At 40.9% G+C, this 21,691-nt stretch overlaps 1 protein-coding gene across 1 annotated transcript in view; it reads right to left on the bottom strand.

Annotated features, from left to right (window-relative positions):
• Positions 1 to 6,738, bottom strand: part of MAP3K3 (mitogen-activated protein kinase kinase kinase 3) — a 112,968-nt gene extending 106,230 nt beyond the window's left edge. The window contains exon 1 of the mRNA XM_044001993.1: positions 6,329 to 6,738. Within this exon, the coding sequence (XP_043857928.1) occupies positions 6,329 to 6,332 (4 nt within the window). The 5' untranslated portion in view covers positions 6,333 to 6,738. The remainder of the gene's footprint in view (positions 1 to 6,328) is intronic.
• Between the last annotated feature and the right edge of the window lie 14,953 nt (positions 6,739 to 21,691).

Raw genomic sequence — 21,691 nt, 5'->3', positions numbered from 1 at the left:
AAAGGACAACCTCAAAACAGAATGATAGGCCAGGAACATACCATCAAGTTCTCAAGTAAGAATCAATTTTACTTTTTTCCCACTGGGCTAGAGTTAAGCAAGAACAGCAGTAATAGTAGTTGGATCTGCTCTTCTCTGATCATACACTGCTGTTTACTAGAACTCAAACATATAAAAAACAAATAAACTGGCAAATAAAACAGACCTCAGTTTAGAAATTGGAACTTTCAATATTTGGATCAGTGAAATGAACATTTGTTATCTTCACTAACTATGATCTATTAACTATTCACATTTATTCATGGCACTGTACAAGGAAAGTATAAAGCAAATTAAATAATTATTGCCCTCTAGAAGCTTTGTCATCTTTAGCTTATATTGTATATGTATACATATATATAGATGCATTTATATACATATATGCAGTCAATGAGTTGCCAAATATCTCCATTTATTATTATTTTTGAATAACAAAGCAGTGGCTAAGAAAGTCAGGCTGCTTGTAAAGGACAAAATACTGGCACTGGCAGAATTCTGAATATTGGTTATTAATTCAACTCTGCTACTATATTACTATCAATTGACAAATTACTACCCATTTATTATCCACTCCTCTCTATGCAGTATATACAAGATACAATACAAAGAAGATACAAGGTAACCTTAGAGGGGAAGGCACTAACCCATCAGGAGGTAAGAAGAAAATCAGCAAAGACTTCCTGCAAAACAATTTGAGCTGAGTACTGAAGGACATGAGACTCCAAGAGGTAGAGGTGAAGAGAAAAAGTATTACATGCATGGGAAACAGTCAATGCAAAAACATGGAGATCAGAAACAGAATTTGAAGCATAATGTGTGAGAAATAGCCAACAGGTCAGCATGCCTGGACCACAGAATATGTGGTGGGAAGTACTGTATAAGTGATCCCCTAAAGGCAAGAGGAATTTATTGAATGTAACATGGTTAGACTTGCACTCTAATAAAAATCACTATTGAAGTTATGTGTGGTTTTATAGAGGATGAGAGGGGAGAGATGTAAGTCAGAGACATCACCAAACAGGGGGCTATTGAAATAGTCCAGGTTAGTGGTGATGAAAGCCTCAACTAGAGTGGTAGCTGTGTGAGTAGAGAAATGGGAAAGATGTTAAAAAGGGAGAAAAGACAAAATTTGGAAACTGATTAGATATTTGACTTGATAAAGTGCTGGGCTTAAAGTCAGAAAGACCTGAATTCAAATTTGACCTCAGACAATTACTAGCTGTGTGACCCTGAGCAAGTCACTTAATCTGTTTGCCTCAGTTTCCTTACCTGAAAATGGGGATAGCACCTACTTCCTGGAGATAACTGTGAAGCACTTAGCAGAGTACCTGATCAAAACCATCCTTATAATGATAAATAAACCAATGGAAATTGAGGTCACCAATTGGGAGAACAAAGAAAGAAATGAGAAGAGCACCCAGGGTACCTGGGGGTACACTTCCAGATGAAGCATACCATAAATGAAAATCCACCAAAGTGGGGGGCAGCTAGGTGGCACAGTGGATAAAGCACCAGCCCTGGATTCAGAAGAACCTGAGTTCAAATCCAGCCTTAGACACTGACACTTACTAGCTGTGTCACCTTAGGCAAGTCACTTAACCCTCACTACCCTGCCCCCCCCAAAAAAAATCCACCAAAGGAGAGTAAGGAATAATCATGAAGGTAGGAGAACCAAAAGAGAACAATGTCATAAAATGCCATAAAAACCAAGAATGGAGAGAGTAAACAGGAGGAAAGGGTGATCAATAGTCAAAAGCTGCAGAGAGTTCAGCAAGGATAATGATGAAGAAAAAGCCAATGAATGTGCCAATTAAGAGATCGACTGAGGGGCAGGTAGGTGGCACAGTGGATAAAGTACCAGTCCTGGCTTCAGAAGGACCTGAGTTCAAATCCAACCTCAAACACTTGAAACTTACTGGCTGTGAGACCCTGGGGAAGTCACTTAACCCTCATTGCTCCCTGCCCCCCCAAAAAAGGAGAGAGATTGATTGGCAAGTTTGGGAAAAACAATTTCAGTTAATTAATTTTGGAAGTCAGAATTCAGAGGTTTAAAAAAGAGGAGAGGGGCAACTAGGTGGAGCAGTGGATAAGGCGCTGGCCCTGGATTCAGGAAGACCTGAGTTCAGGTCTGGCCTCAGACACTTGACACTAGTTGTGTGACCTTGTGCAAGTCATTTAACCCTTATCGCCCCACCAAAAGAGGGGGGGGGAAGTGGGGCACTGAACATATATAGCTTTTTCCAAGGAGTTTGGCCAAGAAGAGGATAGACACAGGATGATAACTAATAGCAAGGATAGTAGAATTACACACATTTAAAATATTAACTTTGGGCAGCTAGGTGGCACAATGGATAAAGCACTGGCCCTGGATTCAGGAGGACCTGAGTTCAAATCCGGCCTCAGACACTTGATACTTACTAGCTGTGTGACCCTGGGCAAGTCACTTAACCCTCACTGCCCTCCCTCCCCCTCAAAAAAATATTAACTTCTTGAAAAGAAGTTATGTCTATTTTAGTAGACATTTTAAAAAATTACTTATAGTCCAACATATCCACAACATGAACAGTTTCAAAAGCATGCCTCTGATCTAGCTGTTAAGAAGCTACAAACCTCCTCAAGTATTTCATATTATTGGCTTATTACTTTATCCACAGGAAGAAAGCTTTTCTAGAACATTAAAATATTGATCCACAAAGTAAATAAAAAGATTAAGAACTTCTACTTGTTTTCACTATAGCTCAATCAATAAATTTTATAAAATAGGAGACTTTTTGAAACCACTGAGAGCAAGAGCAATTTTCTTTATTTAAAAATCAGGCAATCTCTGAGGTCCTCCTACTGGTACTCTCAGACTTTTCTCCAGTGTGCTACAGTCACCCCAAAGATAAAGCCTAGAAAGAACAAGACCTTCCCCCCAAATATGATCACTTGGGGACAGTAAACAATGATATAATTAGAAGTCAGAATACTAAGGCTATTTAGCTTCAGATTATACAGGCCTCCCCTCCCATGTCCCAAAAGTCTTAGTGCAGTTTTCAACTTTTTATAGCCTAAATCAGAGTTTCTTAAACTGTGGGTTGTGACCTCATATGGGGTTGTGAAAAATCTGGCAACAGTAAAAGGTTATGCATACTTATTTTATATACCTTTATACCCCAGGTCAGGTAAAAATTTCTCCATTGAAAAGGGGTCACAAATGGAAAAAGTTTAAGAAGCCATGGCCTAAATAAATAGCCAATGATGGAGTTTCATACATGGGAGAATTTTTTTAAACTTTTGAAGTAGATCAGCTCTGCCTTCCATTTTTATTGTGTTATCATGTGTAACAAATATTAAATAGTATATCTACACAAGTTATAGGGAAAGCTGAAAAACAATTATTTTGATGGCCTGTGATCTTACTGGTATTGGGCATTCCCTTCCAATGATACAGGTCATGAGTCATTCAGGCCTCCCCACCTTGTGTTTCTGGTGCATGTGCTCCCATAAACTATTCCACAGAATGCTAGGAGTCTTCTAGGTCTCTTGACATTATATGGGTAGCACTGAGACATTACATGGACTGTCTATTATCTCTCATTCTCACTACATGACCAGCCCACCTCATTTTCCTAATCATATATCTCTTCAATATTTTTTATGTTGTTTCTTAAGTACAATTCTGCACTGGTAGCATGCTGCAGCCTGCTTATTCCTATGGTGAGTCTATCCATTGTCCTTTGAGTGAACTGCAATTTTAAAGCACTTAGGTGGTGCAGAAGATATAACTGGACATGGAGTCAAGAAGGACCTGAGTTCAAGTTCTGCCTGAGACACTTTCAAGTTGTGTAACCCTGGACAAGTCACTTAACTCCTCTCAAGCTCAGTTTCCTCACCTGTAAAATGAAGGTGTTGTTCTTAATGGTTTTTTTCAGTTCTAAAATCTATAATACTTTGAATCTTCAAAGATCATAGTATTCTATGATTCACAATCATCTAACATCATTGGAAGATATTAGTGTTAAAAAGATGAGATTTTGTGTCACCGAAAAGCTTGGGCCAATTAAAAGCACCATATAACTTCCTAAATGAAATCTAGCCTGTTCTCTTTTTTCTATTCCATTCGGGGCACAATACAACGTTCATCTGCAATCTGTCCAAGATACATGTAAAGATGGGTAATAATAAAAATGACTTTTATTAAGAATTGTTCCTGAGCATCTAATTTCATCTTGTGCCCTAACAACAAGACAACAACAAAAAAACAGGTCCAGTAGTAAAAAGGAAACAAGGGATACAATCTATCTTAACTCTAGTAAGAATATGATTTTGTTCTACAGGACCCTCGTTAACAAACTGAACGCAGTATGGTATAGTCTGGGAGTCAATATATGCATAGGTTCTTGGCTGGTTCCACAACTAAGCCCTTGAGTGATTTTGGACAAGTCATCTAATCTCTTTGGTCCTCAGTTTCCTCATTTGTAAATTGCCATGGCTGGACTAGGTGAATGTTAATATCATTGCCATTTCTAAACATTCTCCTATTCAATATTTGGAAAACTCTACTGCCTTTGACCCTTTCAATGTAGATTTTCTTACTTTACTAAACCAAGTATCAAAATAACAAAATAATACAAAAGTGAAGTATAGGGGGCAGCTAAGTGGCACAGTAGATAAAGCACCAGCCCTGGATTCAGGAGGACCTGAGTTCAAATCCAGCCTCAGACCCTTGACACTTACTAACTGTGTGACCCTGGGCAAATCACTTAACCCTCATTGCCCTTTAAAAAAAAAAAGAAAGAAAAAGTGAAGTATATTTCAAAAAGTCATTAGTATTGCAATGGATTTCAAGAAATTTGTTAGGTTCAATATAATTCAAATCAACATTTATCAAGTGTCTACCACATACAAAACTGTTGAAGTCCCTGGGGGATACAAAGACCAAAAACCCACAAACCAACCCCTAAACAGTTCCTGCCCTGGAGTTTACATTCTAATAATTACCAGAAAGGATATGAAATATTATCATAAGACTTACAGCTATATGTGGAATACATTAGAAACACTTTTTAGAATAAGGTTTTGCAGCAGAATTTTCAAATACCATAAAAGGTATTAGAGAAATCATCCTTTTGTGAGGTATACTATCTGAAATAATAGTAACAGCTAGTATTTATATAGATGATCTCTATATAGCTATATGTAAGTCTATCACTAGCTGTGTGACCCTGATAAATTTACATAGCTATATAGAGAGCATCTATATTAACATAATTATATCTAACTATGTAAAGCATTATATATAATTTTATATTTATATCTATTATTTAGATAATGTGTTATCTATATAACAAATCTTTTTAGGGTTTTCAAATCGCTGCACACATGTTATCTTCATTCAATTAAGGAACTGAATTTTTTAAAAGCAAGACAAAAGTGATTAATATAAAATGCAACTTAATAAGAAGTGATACGCAATTTATAAATGAAATCCCCTGACCATTAAGGATTTTATAACCTTAACCACTGGTTGGAAAAACAAAACAAAATGTGTTTTCAATGCCTCCTTGAACTGTACTTTCTGCAAACACTAATTAGTTTGAAAACATTACTTCCCCAAGCATCTCTGGAATGTAACTTAAATCATTTATCTTACATTTGTTGGTTTGTGTTGGTTTTTTTTTGTGGGGTTTTTGTAGTTTGTTTTAAGTCAGAACTCATTAGAAGGGCTTTTGCAATAAAAACTTGAGACTGAATCCAAGTCAAATACGTTGTATTGAGCGAGAAGCCTCAGCCTGTCCTCTCTTCCTCCTGCCTCCCAGGCTGCCTTCTGCACTAGGGACCGTAGACAGAGAACGATCGGGCCGGGAACAGGCCAGCCTGAGCGAGCCAAGGGAAGGAAATGACACAGGCGGGGCGGGCGGGGAGAGGCACAAACCAAGGAAAAGACACCGCAGCAACTGGGCCTGCATCGGGGCCAGGCCGAGCCCGGCCCCCCCCAACTTAGGGGCTCCCCTCCCCACTCGCCCTGGAGGTGCCAGGAGCCCCGGCTTCCCTCCTGTACCCCCCACCGCGGGCGCCCCTTTCCTGAGTCCTTCCCGCCGAACGGCCCCGGAAGGAGCGGCCGCGGGGGGCGCCAAGGAGGCTCCTCCGCGGGGCCGGAGCCGGGGCCTCCCCTCCCGGGACTGGCGGGCGGAGCTGGGGGCCCCCGCCCCGGGAGGCTGCAGCGGGCGGGGCGCGGGACCCCGGGCCCGGCCCCCCGGGATCCAGCCCTGGGCGCGCGACGGGGCGGGGCACAGCCGATACTCACCCATGGTGGCGGAGGCGGCGGCAGCCGCCGCGGGGTCGGCTCCTCGACTCCGGGGTGTCACCTCCGCAGCTGGAGCTGCATGCCGAGGGCTGCGGGCCTGGTTCCGGGCAGGGGGTGCAGGCGGCGCTCAAGGCCTCCGCCACATCCCCCGGCTCCGGCTCCGGCTCCGGCTCCGGCTCCGGCCGGGCGCTGGGGCATGGGCAGGTCGACCTGCTACATCCCAGACCGGACCTAGTCCAGCCCGGCTCGTTCCCTCAGTCACTCAGTTCCCGGGTCTCTCCTCCGTCGGTCAGTCCGGTTGCAGTTCTCCACCTCAGGAACGCTCCGAAAAAACAAACCGCTGGTCGCGCAGCTCGCCCCGCTGTCCGTCAATCACAGCCTGGTCAACCAACCCCAGGCTTCCGCTTGGCCATCACATCCACCCCCATTCCTCTGATAGCCAATCAAAGAGCGCAAATCCTCTCCTCCTCCTCCTCCTCCCCCCCCCCCCCCGCTTCCCTTCCCTACCCAGTGCCCATATTCTCCACAGAGAGCTAATCCTCAACCCTACACTACGAGCTCAATCCCTCCTATTCTCATTTGCCAATCGCAGAAGAGGAGATTACTGGATAAGCCCACCTCCGTCCTGCCAATCTTCGGCACAGAACCCGTATTCCTCCGAGGGGAGCCAATCTTAGAGAAGGGCCTGACGTCCGCCCCATCCCTCTACCTATCCGTGGAGTGGTTGCCTGTTCCAATCACTGACCCGGTCTCTGAGGCTCCGCCCACATTCCCGCAACCTGTCACTCATGAGAGGTCTGACTAGCTTTGGCTGGTGCCACAGTTCCCTGACTCTTTTCAGGTTTGGGTTCAGTCTCGGCGCGTTTTGAGGAAAAGTAGTTGCCAGGGGCCGCCTTTTCACTCCAGTTTCCCGGGTCTTCCAACGCTTTCTTCGGAGGTTCCAGTCTTTTCCGAGGGCGGCACCCTGCCCCTCCTCCCCCTTCCCCTACTCCGAAGCTCTCTCGGGCTGCGTAACGGACGGGGGCGGGTCCCGCTTCCCCAGTCGTTCGCCCCTTCGGTGCCACCTCTGCAAGCCGACCCGCTCGCTTGCCCTGCCTTCGCTGGAGCCTGGCCGGCTACTCTGACCCCCTGACCTCCAAACTCGGACTTGCCCAGGCTTCACTCGGCTTTCTGGAGCGTATACTTTTTCTCCCAACGTCCAGTCGCCTACTCCCGGCCCTTCCCCATCACACCGGTCCTGTGCCAGGACCTGAGGGCACAGCTGGTTAAAAAGACCCTTGGGAGCCCGAGGGCTTTATCTAACATGACCCGTCCGCAGCCTGTTTCTGTCCCAATATCTGGAGGCAGAAGAATCACCGGTGAACACTATTCCCTATTTATTTTTAGGTTTTTTGATATTTTTTTTTACATCGCCATAGTTTCCCCCAGTATTTCTCCTCCTTCCCCTCCCAGAGAGAAATTCCATGGAACAAATAGTACTTTTAGGACAAAAAGAAAAGAAAAAGCGGGGAAAATCAGCATAATTATAACTGCATCCAAAAAAAGTCTGGCACTGTCCAACACTCGTGAGCCTCCTACCCCATACCTCTTCTTTCCGAGTCCCATTTCACGAACACAATTTTCAATATTGCACCCTCAGCTGAAGAACCTGCCGAGGCCCTCTATTTATTGTATGTGTTAGTTCCAAGAATCAAACAACAGCAGCAAGACATCTGAGAGCCCTTAGCTCAGCACCCTCGGTTTCTTCATATAGAAAAAATAAGGCAAAAAAAAAATGCCCAAGGTCACAAAAGTCCAAATAACACAGCTGGATTTGATTGTAGATCTTGACTCCCAATACATCACTATTCCGTGTTGCCTTTAGAATTTTGAACTCTTTCAATCTCCCAGCCTCTCACCTGTTGATTCTCCCTTCAAAACTGTAACAGCTCATGTTATTTCATCCTTCATATACACACATTTTCATTGTTTCTCTTCCCTGCTTAAAACACATACATACGCAGAGTAAAAAAAAAAATCATTAAAACTTTTTTGGGGGGGGGCAGCTAGATGGCGCAGTGGATAGAGCACCGGCCCTGGATTCAAAAGTACCTGAGTTCAAATCCGCCCTCAGACACTTAACACTTACTAGCTGTGTGACCCTGGGCAAGTCGCTTAACCCCAATTGCCTCACTGAAAAAAAAAAAACTTTTTTGGGGGGGGTAGGGAAGAGCAGTGTTTATCAATTATTTTACCTCCAGATGTTGGGTGACATCTGGCCCATTCCTTCATTTGACCCAAATATATGATAATTTATTTATATGATAATCATACCAAAAATAAATTGAAAAGTGACTACTGTATACCATGAAAGTCTCTACATTTGTTTGTACCAGCCTATATTGGTGTTTCCATTTGACGTTTTTTATTCTTGCCTTTCACTCACCTTTCCATTTTCCCTTTCCTAGCCCCTATTATCTAAATCTAATAATACAGAATTTAATAATACTAATCATAATACAGAATTTAAGTATTCATTTTACATTTGAGTTTTATGCTCCTTGATCTTAACATAAAGATAAGGGAAATATTTATATTTTTATTTTTTAAAAATACCTTGAATTAATATTTTTACTTATCTGGCCCAGGCTATAGTTTTTTGTTTTTCATTTTTTCTTTCATGGATAGGGGTGGGATGCCTTCAAAAACCAACTACCTTATCTCAAGCATATAAAGTCATATCCAAGCTACTTAATCTGGTATTCAAGGTACTCCAATGGCTAGTCCCTTGTTATTTATTTAGCAGTTGGATTTCCTTACTATAATGAACATGGGCTTCTATTCAAGTTATTCGATTTCCTTGAAGGGGTTTCCCCTTCTTTCTCCACTTTTTGTTGTAAAGTTGTTTTTTTCAGTGGGTTTTTTTTTGGGGGGGGGGCAAGACAGTTAAGTGACTAGCCCAGGGTCACACAGTATCAAGTGTCTGAGGTCACATTTGAACTCAGGTCCTCCTGACTCCAGGGCCAGTGCTCTATCCATTGTGTCACCCAGCTGCCCCCATTTTTTCAGTCCTAACTAACTCCTCATGACCCAATTTGGGATTTTTTTTGGCAAAGATATGGGGGTATTTTGCAATTTCCTTCTCCCCAACATTTTGCAGATGAGGAAATTGAGGCAAACTGGGTGAAGTGATTTGTCCAGGGTCACACAGCTAGTAATTGTCTGAAGCCAGATTTGAATTCGTGAAGATGAGTCTTCCTGATTCCAAGTCCAGTGCTTTATCCACTTTGACACTTAGATTTCTCTAGTAGTCCAAATCATATACTTCTTTCCAGGCCCAGAAAAAAAAAATTTCACCTCAAAGTAATAGATCATAAAGCTAGAAAGGAATTTAAGTGATCTTTTAAAAAAATTTTTTTTATTTTTGGTGAGGCAATTGGAGTTGTGACTTGCCCAGGGTCACACAGCTAGTAATTGTTAAATGTCTGAGGTCGCATTTGAACTCAGGTCCTCCTGAATCCAGGGCGGGTGCTCTATCCACTGCGCCACCTAGCTGCCCCTTAAATGATCTTTTAATCCAACCTCTTCCACAATGCTTTCCATGATTACCCCAGACCACAGAGAGCCCCACCTTCAAGAGTTCTAGTTGAATTTTTAATCTGTACCTCATAATCAAGCACTTTGTGACCGGCTGCATATTTGTGTTTGATATGTGCTTCAGCATTAAAATGTGCCCATCAAACTGGGCTCTTCCACATATACTTCTCTAACCTCATCATCCCTCTTTACTCCCTAATGTGTCCTCAATAGTCTTCTTTAACATCTCTGACATAAATCTTACCTTAATATTAAGTGAAATCTTACAGAAAATCTTATTGCTCCCATCACTAGGCATTGGATTCTCTCACTTCACTTAAAAACCTCGGTCAAGGCTCATCTTACAGAAAACTTGACTCATTCATTATCTATTACTTGGAACACTTCTTTACTCTCTGTATGCTCAATACTTATCTAATGTAATATATTGTTCATGGAACCTATATAGATGAAAGGTATGGCATCAGATGATGCTTTCTAATTCTCAGGAAAATGTTCAAATTTGTATATTGCTTTATGGGTTACAAAGTGCTTTTCTCAAAACAATAACTAAATGATTCAAGTAATTTAAATACGATCTTCATTTTAATAGAACCATAGAATTAAAATTGAAAGAGATCTTAGTGGCCATCGAAATCAACTCCCCCCCCCACTCCCAATGCCCCCACTACAACATACCTTTGTTTGAAGATCTAGGATAAGGAGGAACCCATTAACACCTCAAGGTACCCCATTCTAGTTTTGGACAGCTTTAATTGCTAGGACTTTTTTGAATGACATCAGGCCTCTTTGAAATTTCCACCTATCTTCCAGTTATTAAGAAAGAGTTATCTTGTCCCCTCCCCCTTGCCCTTAGTTTTCTCTAGGCTAAAGTAAATACTTCTTAGAGTAGCCCATTTCATTTGTTAGATACCTAAGTCTAGATGTTTTCCCTAACATCAAGCCTAAATTTCCGTCAACCAATCCTTGAATGGCATGGACACATTGCCCTTCACCAATTTGATTGCCCTCCTCTGGTTGCTTTCCAGCTATTCAATGTCCTTTACAAATTATGGTGCCCAAAATGAATACATTACTCCAGATGTGTTCTGACCAGGGAAAAGTACAAAGGGACCACTGTTTCCTCATTCCTGAAATATTATGCATTTCTTCATGCAACCCAAGATTAATTGGCTTTTTTGACTGCCATCTCAAACTGGTGACACATATTGATCTTATAGTCCACTAAGACTTCCAGATCTTTTTCAAACTACTATCTAACCACACTTCCTCTTTTTTGAACCCAAGTGTAATTCCTTATTGAATTTAATCTTAGATTCAATGTAACGTTTTAGCCTATCAAGTTCTTTTTTGGATCCTGTCATCCATGTTAGCTATGCCCCCAAGCTTTGTGTCACCTACAAATTTGATAAGAATTCTAGCTAGGCCTTTATACAAGTCCTTGATAAAAAATCTTCAGTACCACAAATTCAGACACAGATCTTTGTGCTTTTTAAAATTTTTAACATTTTATAGGTGAAGAAAGAAACCTAGAGAGGTACAGTGACTTGCCCAAAGTCACACAGCTTGTAAATATTAGAGTCAAATAATAACAAAATTCATCAGGAAAAATAAAAGCTCAAGGATGTCAAGGGAATTAAAAAAAAACTGCAAAAGAAGGTGGTCTAGCAGTACCAGATCTCAAACTGTATTATAAAGCAGTAATTATCAAAACAATCTGGTACTGGCTAAGAAATAGAGAGATGGATTAGTGGACTAGAATAGGTACAAATTACACTATAGTAAATGACTATAGTAATATAGTATAAGGCAAACCCAAAGATCCAAGCTTTTGGAACAAAAACTCATTATTTGACAAAAACTGCTGGGAAAACTGGAAAACAGTTTGGTAGAAACTAGGTGTTCACACCATATACTAAAATAAGGTCAAAATGGGTACATGATTTACACACAAAGGGTGATACCATAAACAAATTAGGAGAGCATGGGATAGTTTATCTGTCAGATTTATGGGCAGAGGAAGAATTTAGGACCAAAGAAGACAGAGAGAGTAATACAAAATGTAAAATAGAGCATTTTTATTATATAAAATTTATTTATTTATTTATTTTGCAGGGCGATGAACGATAAGTGATTTGCCCAGGGTTACACAGCTAGTGTCAAGTGTCTGAGGCTGGATTTGAATTCAGGCCCTCCTGAATCCAGGGCTGGTGCTTTATCTACTGCGCCACCTAGCTGTCCCTAATTATATAAAATTAAAAGGCTTTGCACAAACAAAACAAATGTAACCAAGATTATAAGGGAAGCAGAAAACTGGGAAAGAATTTTTGAAACAAATATCTCTGATAAAGGCCTCATTTCTCAAATATATAGAGAACAGATTCAGATTGATAAAAATACAATTGATAAATGGTCAAAAGGTATGAACAGACAGTTTTCAGACTAAGAAATCAAAGCTATTTATGATCATATGAAAAAAATGCTCAAGATCATTATTGATCAGAGAAATGCAAATTAAAATAACTCTGAGGTATCACCCCACACCTGAGTGGTAAATATAACAAAAAAGTAAAATATTGGATGTTGGAGGGGATGTGGGAAAACTGGGGTACTAATCCACTGTTGCTGGAGTTGTGAACAAAATCCACCATTCTGGAGAACAATTTGGAACTATGCCCAAAGTGCTATAAAACTGTGCATACTCTTTGATCCAGAGATGCCACTGCTAGGTTTATGTCCCAAAAACATCACCCAAAAGAGAAAAAAGACCTATTTGTACAAAAATATTTATAGCAGCTCTTTTAGTGGTGGCTAAGAATTGGAAATCAAAGGAATGCCCATCAACTGGGGAATGGCCAAACAAGCTGTGGTATATGATGGTGATGGAATATTATTGTGCTATAAGAAATGACAAGCAGGATGATTTCAGAAAGGTCTGGAAAGACTTGTATGAACTAATGTATAGTGAAGTGAGCAGAACCAATACTGTTTGATGAAGAACTGTGAATGACTTAACTATTTCAGCAATACAATGATCCAAGACAAACACAAAGGATTATTGATGAAGCATACTATTCACCTTCAAAGAAAGAACTGATATTGAAACACATACTAAAGCATGCTATTTTCTACTTTCTTTCATTTTTTTCTTTTATTCAAGTTATCTTATACAAAATGACTAATATGGTAATGTTTTATATAATTGCACATGTATAACCTATATCTGATTGCTTACTACCTCAGGAAGGGTGGAGGGGGAAGGAAATAGGCCCTGAAATCAGATCCTCCTGAATCCAGGGCTGGTCCTCTATCCACTGCACCACCTAGCTGCCCTAAATGTTATCACTTTTTTTTTTTTTGGACGGGGCAATGAGGGTTAAGTGACTTTCCCAGAGTCACACAGCTAGTAAGTGTCAAGTATCTGAGGCAGGATTTGAACTCAGGTCCTCCTGAATCCAGGGCTGGTGCTTTATCCACTGTGCCACCTAGCTGCCCATTACTCACTTCTTTTTTAGCTCAGGGAAAAAAAATGGGGCAAGTTACTATATAAATTGCCTTAAAACATCTCCAGTCGTCTTGATATAGATCTTGCCACTGGACCCAGGTGGCTCTGGATGAGAGAGTGAGGTTAATGACTTTGCACAGCCCTGTCTCACTGAAATCTAAATCACTACAAGTCATGACATCACCCCAATGTCATAGTCCTCTTCAAGAACAAATGAGTTACACTTATGGTCAGTATTCACTTATCATTTAATTGACTGGATTTGTTTCATGTCTGTTAGTTTTTCTCCAATGTGATTGTAAACTCTTTAAGAATTGGGATTATATTGCTGTATCCCATTCAAAAAAAGAAGAGTCCCTGAATTTACAAAGTTTATAACTAAGTAGGGTTAAGGAGCTAAAATACAGTAAAAATTCAAGTGATTAAGCCCTCATTTATGAATGCGGTCACTTTGAGGTGAATTTTTTTTCTGGGCCTGGAAAGAAGCACACGATTTGGACTAGTGGAGAAAGAAGGGGAAATCACTTCAAGAAAGGTGAATAACTTGAACAAAGGCATGTGTTCAATAAAGTAAGGAAATTCACCTGCTAAATAAAAAAAGAAGGGACTAGTCAATGAAGGACTTTGAATACCAGATTAAATAGTTTGGTTTTGATTTTATAGGCTGGAGATAAGGTAGCTAATTTTTTATGGCATCTCACCCATATGCATGGAAAGAAAAAAACTGAAGTAAGTTTAATTCAAGGTATTAAAATATAAATATTTCACTTATATCATTATGATAAGATCAAGGAGCAAAAAACTCAAATGTAAAATGAATACACTTAAATTCTGTATTATGATTAGATTAAGGGAATAGGGGTTAGAAAAGGGAAAATGGAAAGGTGGATGAAAGGCAAGAATAAAAAAGACAAATGGAAACACTGATATAGGCTGGCACAAACAAATGCAGAGACTTTCATTGTATACAGTAGTTACTTTTCAATTTATTTTTGGTACTATTATCATGTAACAAAGGAAATAAATTCTATTTCTTCATACACAGATAAAGTGAGGGTAAAGAAAGGGCCAGGGGGGCAGCTAGGTGGCGCAGTGGATAAAGCACTGGCCTTGGATTCAGGAGGACCTGAGTTAAAATCCAGCCTCAGACACTTGACACTTAACTAGCTGTGTGACCCTGGGCAAGTCACTTAACCCTCAGTGCCCTGCCAAAAAAAAAAAAAAAAGAAAGAAAGAAAGGGCCAGGACTCACTCACATTCTAGAGGTTGGTCATTGTTTAAGTGTGTGTGTGTGTGTGTGTAAGTAGGGGAGAAACAAGGAAAATGTATGTATGTGGGGGAGGAAATAACATGTCACAACCATTGACAAAAAGCACTTTTTAAATCGTAAAGCAATATATAAATGAGCTAATATTGTTTTGAAAAGGGAATCAACAGGTGAGCAGCTGTGGACATTGAAAGAGTGAAAGACTTCAGGATAAATAGTCAATGTTTTACACTAATTTTTGACATAGCTCTGCTGCACCTTTAGCTTTCAGAGGAGAAAATTATGAAAATCCTTTTCAGACCAGATTAATGGCATGGAATGTTTTCTTTTGGAAGGCTTCCTCCATACTACATATGCACACAGATACATATACACATGCATATATATGTGTGTGTATGTATATAGATATATACACACACATACACACACACCCCTTTGTATTTATACCTAATGTATACTAAGGTTTGGGGAATATGAAAGATGGAATTCCTGGGTTCTAGTTTTAGTTTGATATTTTTCCTCTTAAAGTAAAATTCTGAATTCAAAAATTCAGTGAATATACCTTCAGTTTGAGATGGCAGTAATAACCCCAGGAGTGCAGAGAGGATAAATTGGAAGCCTATAACATCTGGATGGTAAATATTACTACAAGGATACCAGGTAAAGTCGAGACAACTAGGTGGTGCAGGGGATACTGCACTGAACTTAGAATCAGGAAGACCTGAGTTCAGATCTGACCTCAGAAACTTACAAGTTATGTGACCTTGGGCAAGTTGCTTAACCACTATCTGCCTCAGTTTCCTCATCTGTAAAATGTGGATAAAAGCACCTACCTCCCAGGGTCATAATGAGGATAAAAATGAGGTGTTTGTAAAATATTTTTAAAGTGCTATATAAAGGCTAGCTATTATAGGTGTGACAGGTAGATACAAGGTACTATACCAAGAATATTAGAACTAGGAAGAGTCATAGAGATCATGTAATTTAACTCCCTTCATTTTATAGATGAGAAATCGGAGGTCCAAGAAGGTTAAGATACTTGACCAAGATCATACCCAGGGGCAGAACTGAAATTAGAATCCAGTTGTTTTGCTTTTAGAGTTGGCTCCATTCTAAGATTCCAGCTGTTGCTTTACTAGCTAGGAAGCAATGAGGTTATTTTATTTTATCTTTTTTGCAGGATAATGAGGGTTAAGTGACTTGCCCAGGGTCATATAGCTAGTGTCAAGTGTCTGAGGTCAGATTTGAACTCAGGTCCTCCTGAATCCAGGGCTGGTGCTTTATCCACTGTGCCACCTAGCTGCCCCCACAATGAGATTATTTTTACAGTTTTTGCCTTGCTCAGAGGAAAAAGAGCCTATTCTCATCTTTCACAGTTCCTTATATTAAATTCATGGAAGGACATAGTCAGGAGTCACTATGGTACTGTGACCATATATTTTAGGATTCACATTAGTACAGCACTGTGAACATAGGTGGGGGCAGTTAGGTGGCATAGTGGATTAAGCACCAGCCCTGGATTCAGGAAGACCTGAGTTCAAATCCTGCCTCAGATACTTGACACTTACTAGCTGTATGACTCTGGGAAATTCACTTAACCTTCATTGCCCCGTCCAAAAAAAAAAAGGGGGGGATAACATTTAGGGCAGCTAGGTGGTGCAGTGGATAAAGCACCGGCCCCTGGATTCAGGAGGACCTGATTTCAAATCCGGCCTCAGACACTTGAGACTTACTAGCTGTGTGGCCCTAGGCAAATCACTTAACCCTCATTGCCCTGCAAAAAATAAAAATAAAAATAAAAAGACATAAAAAAGGGGGGGCAGCTGGGTGGTGTATTGGATAAAGCACTGGCCCTGGATTCAGGAGAACCTGATTTCAAATCTGGCCTCAGACACTTCACACTTACTAGCTGTGTGACCCTGGGAAAGTCACTTAACCCTCATTGCCCTGAAAAAGAAACAAACAAAAACCCATATGAAAGTACAAAACTTAAAAAAAAAAAATGATGGTGATTAGTCAATAATCTGGCTATAATATTCCTGGGAGTTTACATTTGGAGATCTCTTTTAGGAGGTGATCAATGGATTCTTTCAATTTCTATTTTACCTTCTGCTTCTAGAATATCAGGGCAATTTGCCCTGACAATTTCCTGGAAGATGATGTCTAAGCTCTTTCCTTGATCATGATTTTCAGGTAGTCCAATAATTTTCAAATTCTCTCTCCTAGATCCATTTTCCAGGTCAGCTGTTTTTCCAAGGAGATATTTCACATTGCCCTCTATTTTCTTATTCATTTGGATTTGCTTTATTGTGTCTTGATTTCTCATAAAGTCATTAGCTTCTATTTGCTCAATCCTAATTTTTTTTTTTTAGTGAGGCAATTGGGGTTAAGTGACTTGCCCAGGGTCACACAGCTAGTAAGTATTAAGTGTCTGAGGCCAGATTTGAACTCAGGTACTCCTGACTCCAGGGCCAGTGCTCTATCCACTGCGCCACCTAGCTGCCCCTCAATCCTAATTTTAAGCAATGATTTTCTTCAGAGCACTTTTGTACCTCCTGTTCCATTTGGCCAATTTGGCTTTTCAAGCTGTTGACTTTTTTTTTCATGATCCTCTTGCATTACTCTCATTTCCCTTTCCTTTTTTTCCTCTACCTCTCTTATGTTATCTTCAAAGTGCTTTTTGAGTGCCTCTATGGCCTGAGACCAATTCATATTTTTCTTGAAAGCTTTGGATGTAGGAGCCTCGATGTTGCTATCCTCTTCTGAGGGTGTACCTCGATCTTCCTTGTCAGTAAAGACTTTCTCTGGTCTGCATCTTTCTCTGTCTGTCCATCTTGCCTGTCTTTTACTTGACTTTTAACTCCTTCTTAAAGTGGGGCACTGTTTTCAAGCTGTAATGTCCCAAGCTTCAGGGCATCCCAGGTGGTATGATTCAAGGAGGGGCAGGTTCTTCACTCACCTGACCTGTTCTCTGGTCTGCAGATAACTCCAGGCCAACTTGCTAACTAACCAGAAAGCAAAACTTTGTGTGTTGTGGTTGTTAGCTCTGACGAGCCTGTGCCCCTCCCCCACCTGGGTCACTGCTACTCAAGCCTATTTCTTGGTGCCCAGCAGAGATGAAACACCCAAGTTCTGCCTTAGCACCAGTGGAAACCCCCGTAATCTCTCCCCAACCAACCACTCAGCTCTCTCACCAGACCGTGAACTTAGTTCCAGAAGACACTGGTGCTGCAGCTGATTCAGAGGCTCTGGGGGTCTCTTTCTTTGGGTAGGCCTGCCTGGGGCTGGATCTGTGTCAGCATGACCTCGGGTTTGGGTTCCACTCCCACCCTGGCCCAGTGGCCCCCTCCTTCTGATCTTCTAAGCCATCTTTGGCTAGAAAATTATCTCAGCCTGTTCTTTTGTGGGTTCTGCTACTCCAGTAATTACTCTATGGCATTATTTGGAGGTTTTGTGGAGCAATTGTGTTGTGGTAAAAAGTTTTAACAGTCGATTAGATAATGGAGAGACGCCAGTTTTTTTTTTAGGACCACCCTTTTGGGGAGGAGACCAACAGCATGAGCTACGCACACCAGTCCGCCTGTGACGCACACCAGATTGCCTGCTGAGCACTCGACTTCCGGGGTGCGAGCTTAAAAGGCAAGGAGAGAACGGAAGTGGGGCCTTTTTTCCTGCTCCGCCGGTCTCCTGGCTGCGCTGCACAGACAGACGCGGACTGGAGTTTGACTCGGCCCGGATCTCTTGGTTAACAGCACGCGCTTGACTCGGTCTCTCTCCCCAAAGGTGGCCTTCGGTTTTTGGTGAGTTTTATACAGAATATAGACTAAGCCTAGACTTAAGACGATTTGTATTGTATTTCTACTTTCCTATCCTTCTAATCAACATCACCTTGTGACTACCATACAATAAAAGCTCTATCTAGAAAACCAGAAGCTTCTTCCATTTACTAGTCTGGGAGATAAATTAAGGGAAAGGTTAAGTAGGGTAGATTTATGATTTAATATCCAATTTTAATCTCACAGTGTCCTGAGTTCTGAGAGCTTACTGCCTTTCCTCCACCATCTTGGCTCTGCCCCAGAAATTGTGGGGCTGATTTGTCAATAATCAATAGTCAATAAATGCCAGGCACGGACTAAGAGCTAATGATACAAATAAGAAAGATAAGCCCTGCTTTCAATCAAATAGAAGACAATATAGAGAAGATAGCTGAAAAATTGATGGTGTGAGGGAGTGGGGCATAGGGTACCTGGATGGAAAGGGAAGCCATGGGAGGAAGTCACTGCTTTTCCTTTTCTGAGGGGAGAGGCAAATGAAAGTGCTGAGGAGATGTAGAAGCATTAAAGTGGAATCAATCACTGTAATAAGATTTGGGGTGATGAGCTTATCCAGGGGGAGGCATGATTCATTATTTACTTTATGATTCACTTACGACTATTCATTTTATAAGAATTCACCACAAATTTCCTTTACGTATTATGATTCCCTCATACATTTTAAATGATCACATTTCTCCAAATTCAGTTTTCCTCTAACTTTTCAGGAACACAATTATTGCATAAAGGTTTACCTATATAATACGTAGGATCACAGATTTAGAGCTGAAAGGGACCCAAAAGGCCTTCTAGTGCATTTTTTTTTTTAGTGAGACAACTGGGGTTAAGTGACTTGCCCAGGGTCACACAGCTAGTAAGTGTTAAGTGTCTGAGGCCAGATTTGAACTCAGATACTCCTGACTCCAGGGCCAGTGCTCTATCCACTGTGCCACCTAGCTGCCCCTTCTAGTGCATTTTAAAAATGAGGAAACTGGGATGCAGAGAGATGAAATAACTTGTCCAAGGTCACACAAGTAGAGATGAGATTTAGACCCAAGTCTTTTTGGTCTAAATCTAGAACCATTTCCAATTTTAGTACACTGTTTGGTCTATTTTAAACTACCCTATGTATATTTTCATTAATAAATTAAGTCAGTATTATGTAGTAGCAATAACACTACTTATCTTTTAGCTGTACAATCCAGATCCAGTCCAACCCAATAAGCATTTATTATGGTCATAAAGTCATTCATTAAGGACACTGTAAGGCACAATGCTAGGTAATAAGTTTAAGAAAGCAAAATTAAAAAAAAAAATCCCTGATCTTGAGTTTACATTCTTATGGGAGAAAGGCAGAAATACAGCATGTAAATGGGTAAGCATCTCCATCATAACTTAGGAGGAAGTACCAGAAATTAGGATTGGGAAAGGGTTCCTATTGGAGGTACTGGGGCATAGTGGATTGAGTAGGGATTTGAAGTTAGGGGAATCATGAGTTTGAATCTCACCTCAGGTACTTACTGGCTATATACTACCCTGAGCAAGTCACTTAACTTCTCTGCACTTTAGTTTCCTACCCGAAAACAAGCCAGTTTTTTTGGGATGTGGAGTAAGAGTAGGTTGCAATATTCCTGAAAACATGTGAATCAGTTGTGAAGGGTATTAAATAACAAGCTATTCATTTTTTATTCTAGAGGCTACAGGGAGACATTGAAGGTTCTTCAGCAGAATAGACATAGATTTAGAACCAGAAGGGACCTCTGAGTCCCCTCACTTTACAAATGAGGAAAGTGAGGTCCAGAGAGGTTAAATGACTTGATCAAGGTCACACAAGTTGTGACAGATACAGGATGTGAACTCAAATCCTCAGACTCCAAAACCAGTGTTATTTCTATTTCTCCAGAATTGTGCTTTATAGGAAGGTTGTTTTGGAAACTTGGGTATGGCTTTGGGATGGGAGAAACTGGAAACTTAGGAGTCACATTAGGCTATTTATTGCAGGCAAGAGGTAATGAGGCCTTGAACTAGGGTACTGGCTGAGTGGAAAGAAAAGTATAACAAGAGATGTAGGAGGGATGATCACTCCAAAAAACATCGAAATAATGCTAAGAAATGTAGGAGGGGCAGAACTGAGAAGACTTGGTGATTGACTGGAGATCTGAGGAGTCAGAGAGAAGCTAAAGTCAAGGATGACTTTGAAGTTTCAATCCTCAGTAAGTGGAAGGATGGTTCGTACCCTCATCAGCAACACAGAAGGATGGAGGAGTACTTTGGGGGAGAAAGTTAATGAGTCCTCTATTGGACATCTTCAGTTAATCATCAAGCATTTCTACTCTGTGCTAGGCACTTGGGATACAAAGGCAAAAAATGAAACACTTCACTGAGGAAATAACATGTACACAGTTTAAGTATAAAATATGTGCAAAATAAATACAAAGTTATATAAAGGGATGGGGCAGCTAGGTGTCCAAGTGGATAGAATGCCAGAGTCAAAAAGACTCATCTTCCTGTGTTCAAATTCGACTTCAGACACTCACTAGCTGTGTGACTCTGGGTAAGTCACTTATCCCTGTTTCCCTCATTCTCCTCCTCTGTCAAATGAGCTGGACAAAGAAATGGCAAACCACTTCAGTATCTTTGCCAAGAAAACCCCAAGTGGGGTCACAAAGAGTCGGCAGATTTTATTATACAAGGGAATAAATATGGTCTGATCTGAAATTTAGGAATATGACTGGCAGCTGTATGGAGGATAGACGGAGAAGGTGGACAAGACAGGAAAAAAATGAGGAGGCTGCACAAACAAGAAGTGATTAGGGACTGAACTAGGATGGTAGATGTCTGAGTGGACAAAAGGGGAATGATTTGAGAGATGTAGAGGCAAAATTGACATGGATTGGCAACTGACTGGATACGGACTGAGGGGATGGAGTGGGGATGGAGAATGAAAAATCAAGGATTTAGATTTCAAAACCTGGGTAAGAAGAGTGACAGTATCTTCAATAGTAGGGTCCAAAAGCAAGAACAAGAATTGAGGGCCACACAGTCTATCAGGGCCTTTCTGAACAAACATAATGGTCAGGTTGCTAACCAAAACAGGTATTGGAGGGAGAGTCACCTTGAGTCTGGAAATTAATTTTTTACAGTCTTTTCCCAAGGTGGACTGAACAGCGTATGACTGCCCTCTAGTGGAGAAGAGGTGTGTA

Source organism: Dromiciops gliroides, chromosome 4, assembly GCF_019393635.1.
Source record: "Dromiciops gliroides isolate mDroGli1 chromosome 4, mDroGli1.pri, whole genome shotgun sequence".
Lineage (NCBI taxonomy): Eukaryota > Metazoa > Chordata > Mammalia > Microbiotheria > Microbiotheriidae > Dromiciops > Dromiciops gliroides.
The sequence above is the reverse complement of the archived record's forward strand: the minus strand, read 5'-3'. Positions and strand labels throughout refer to the sequence as shown.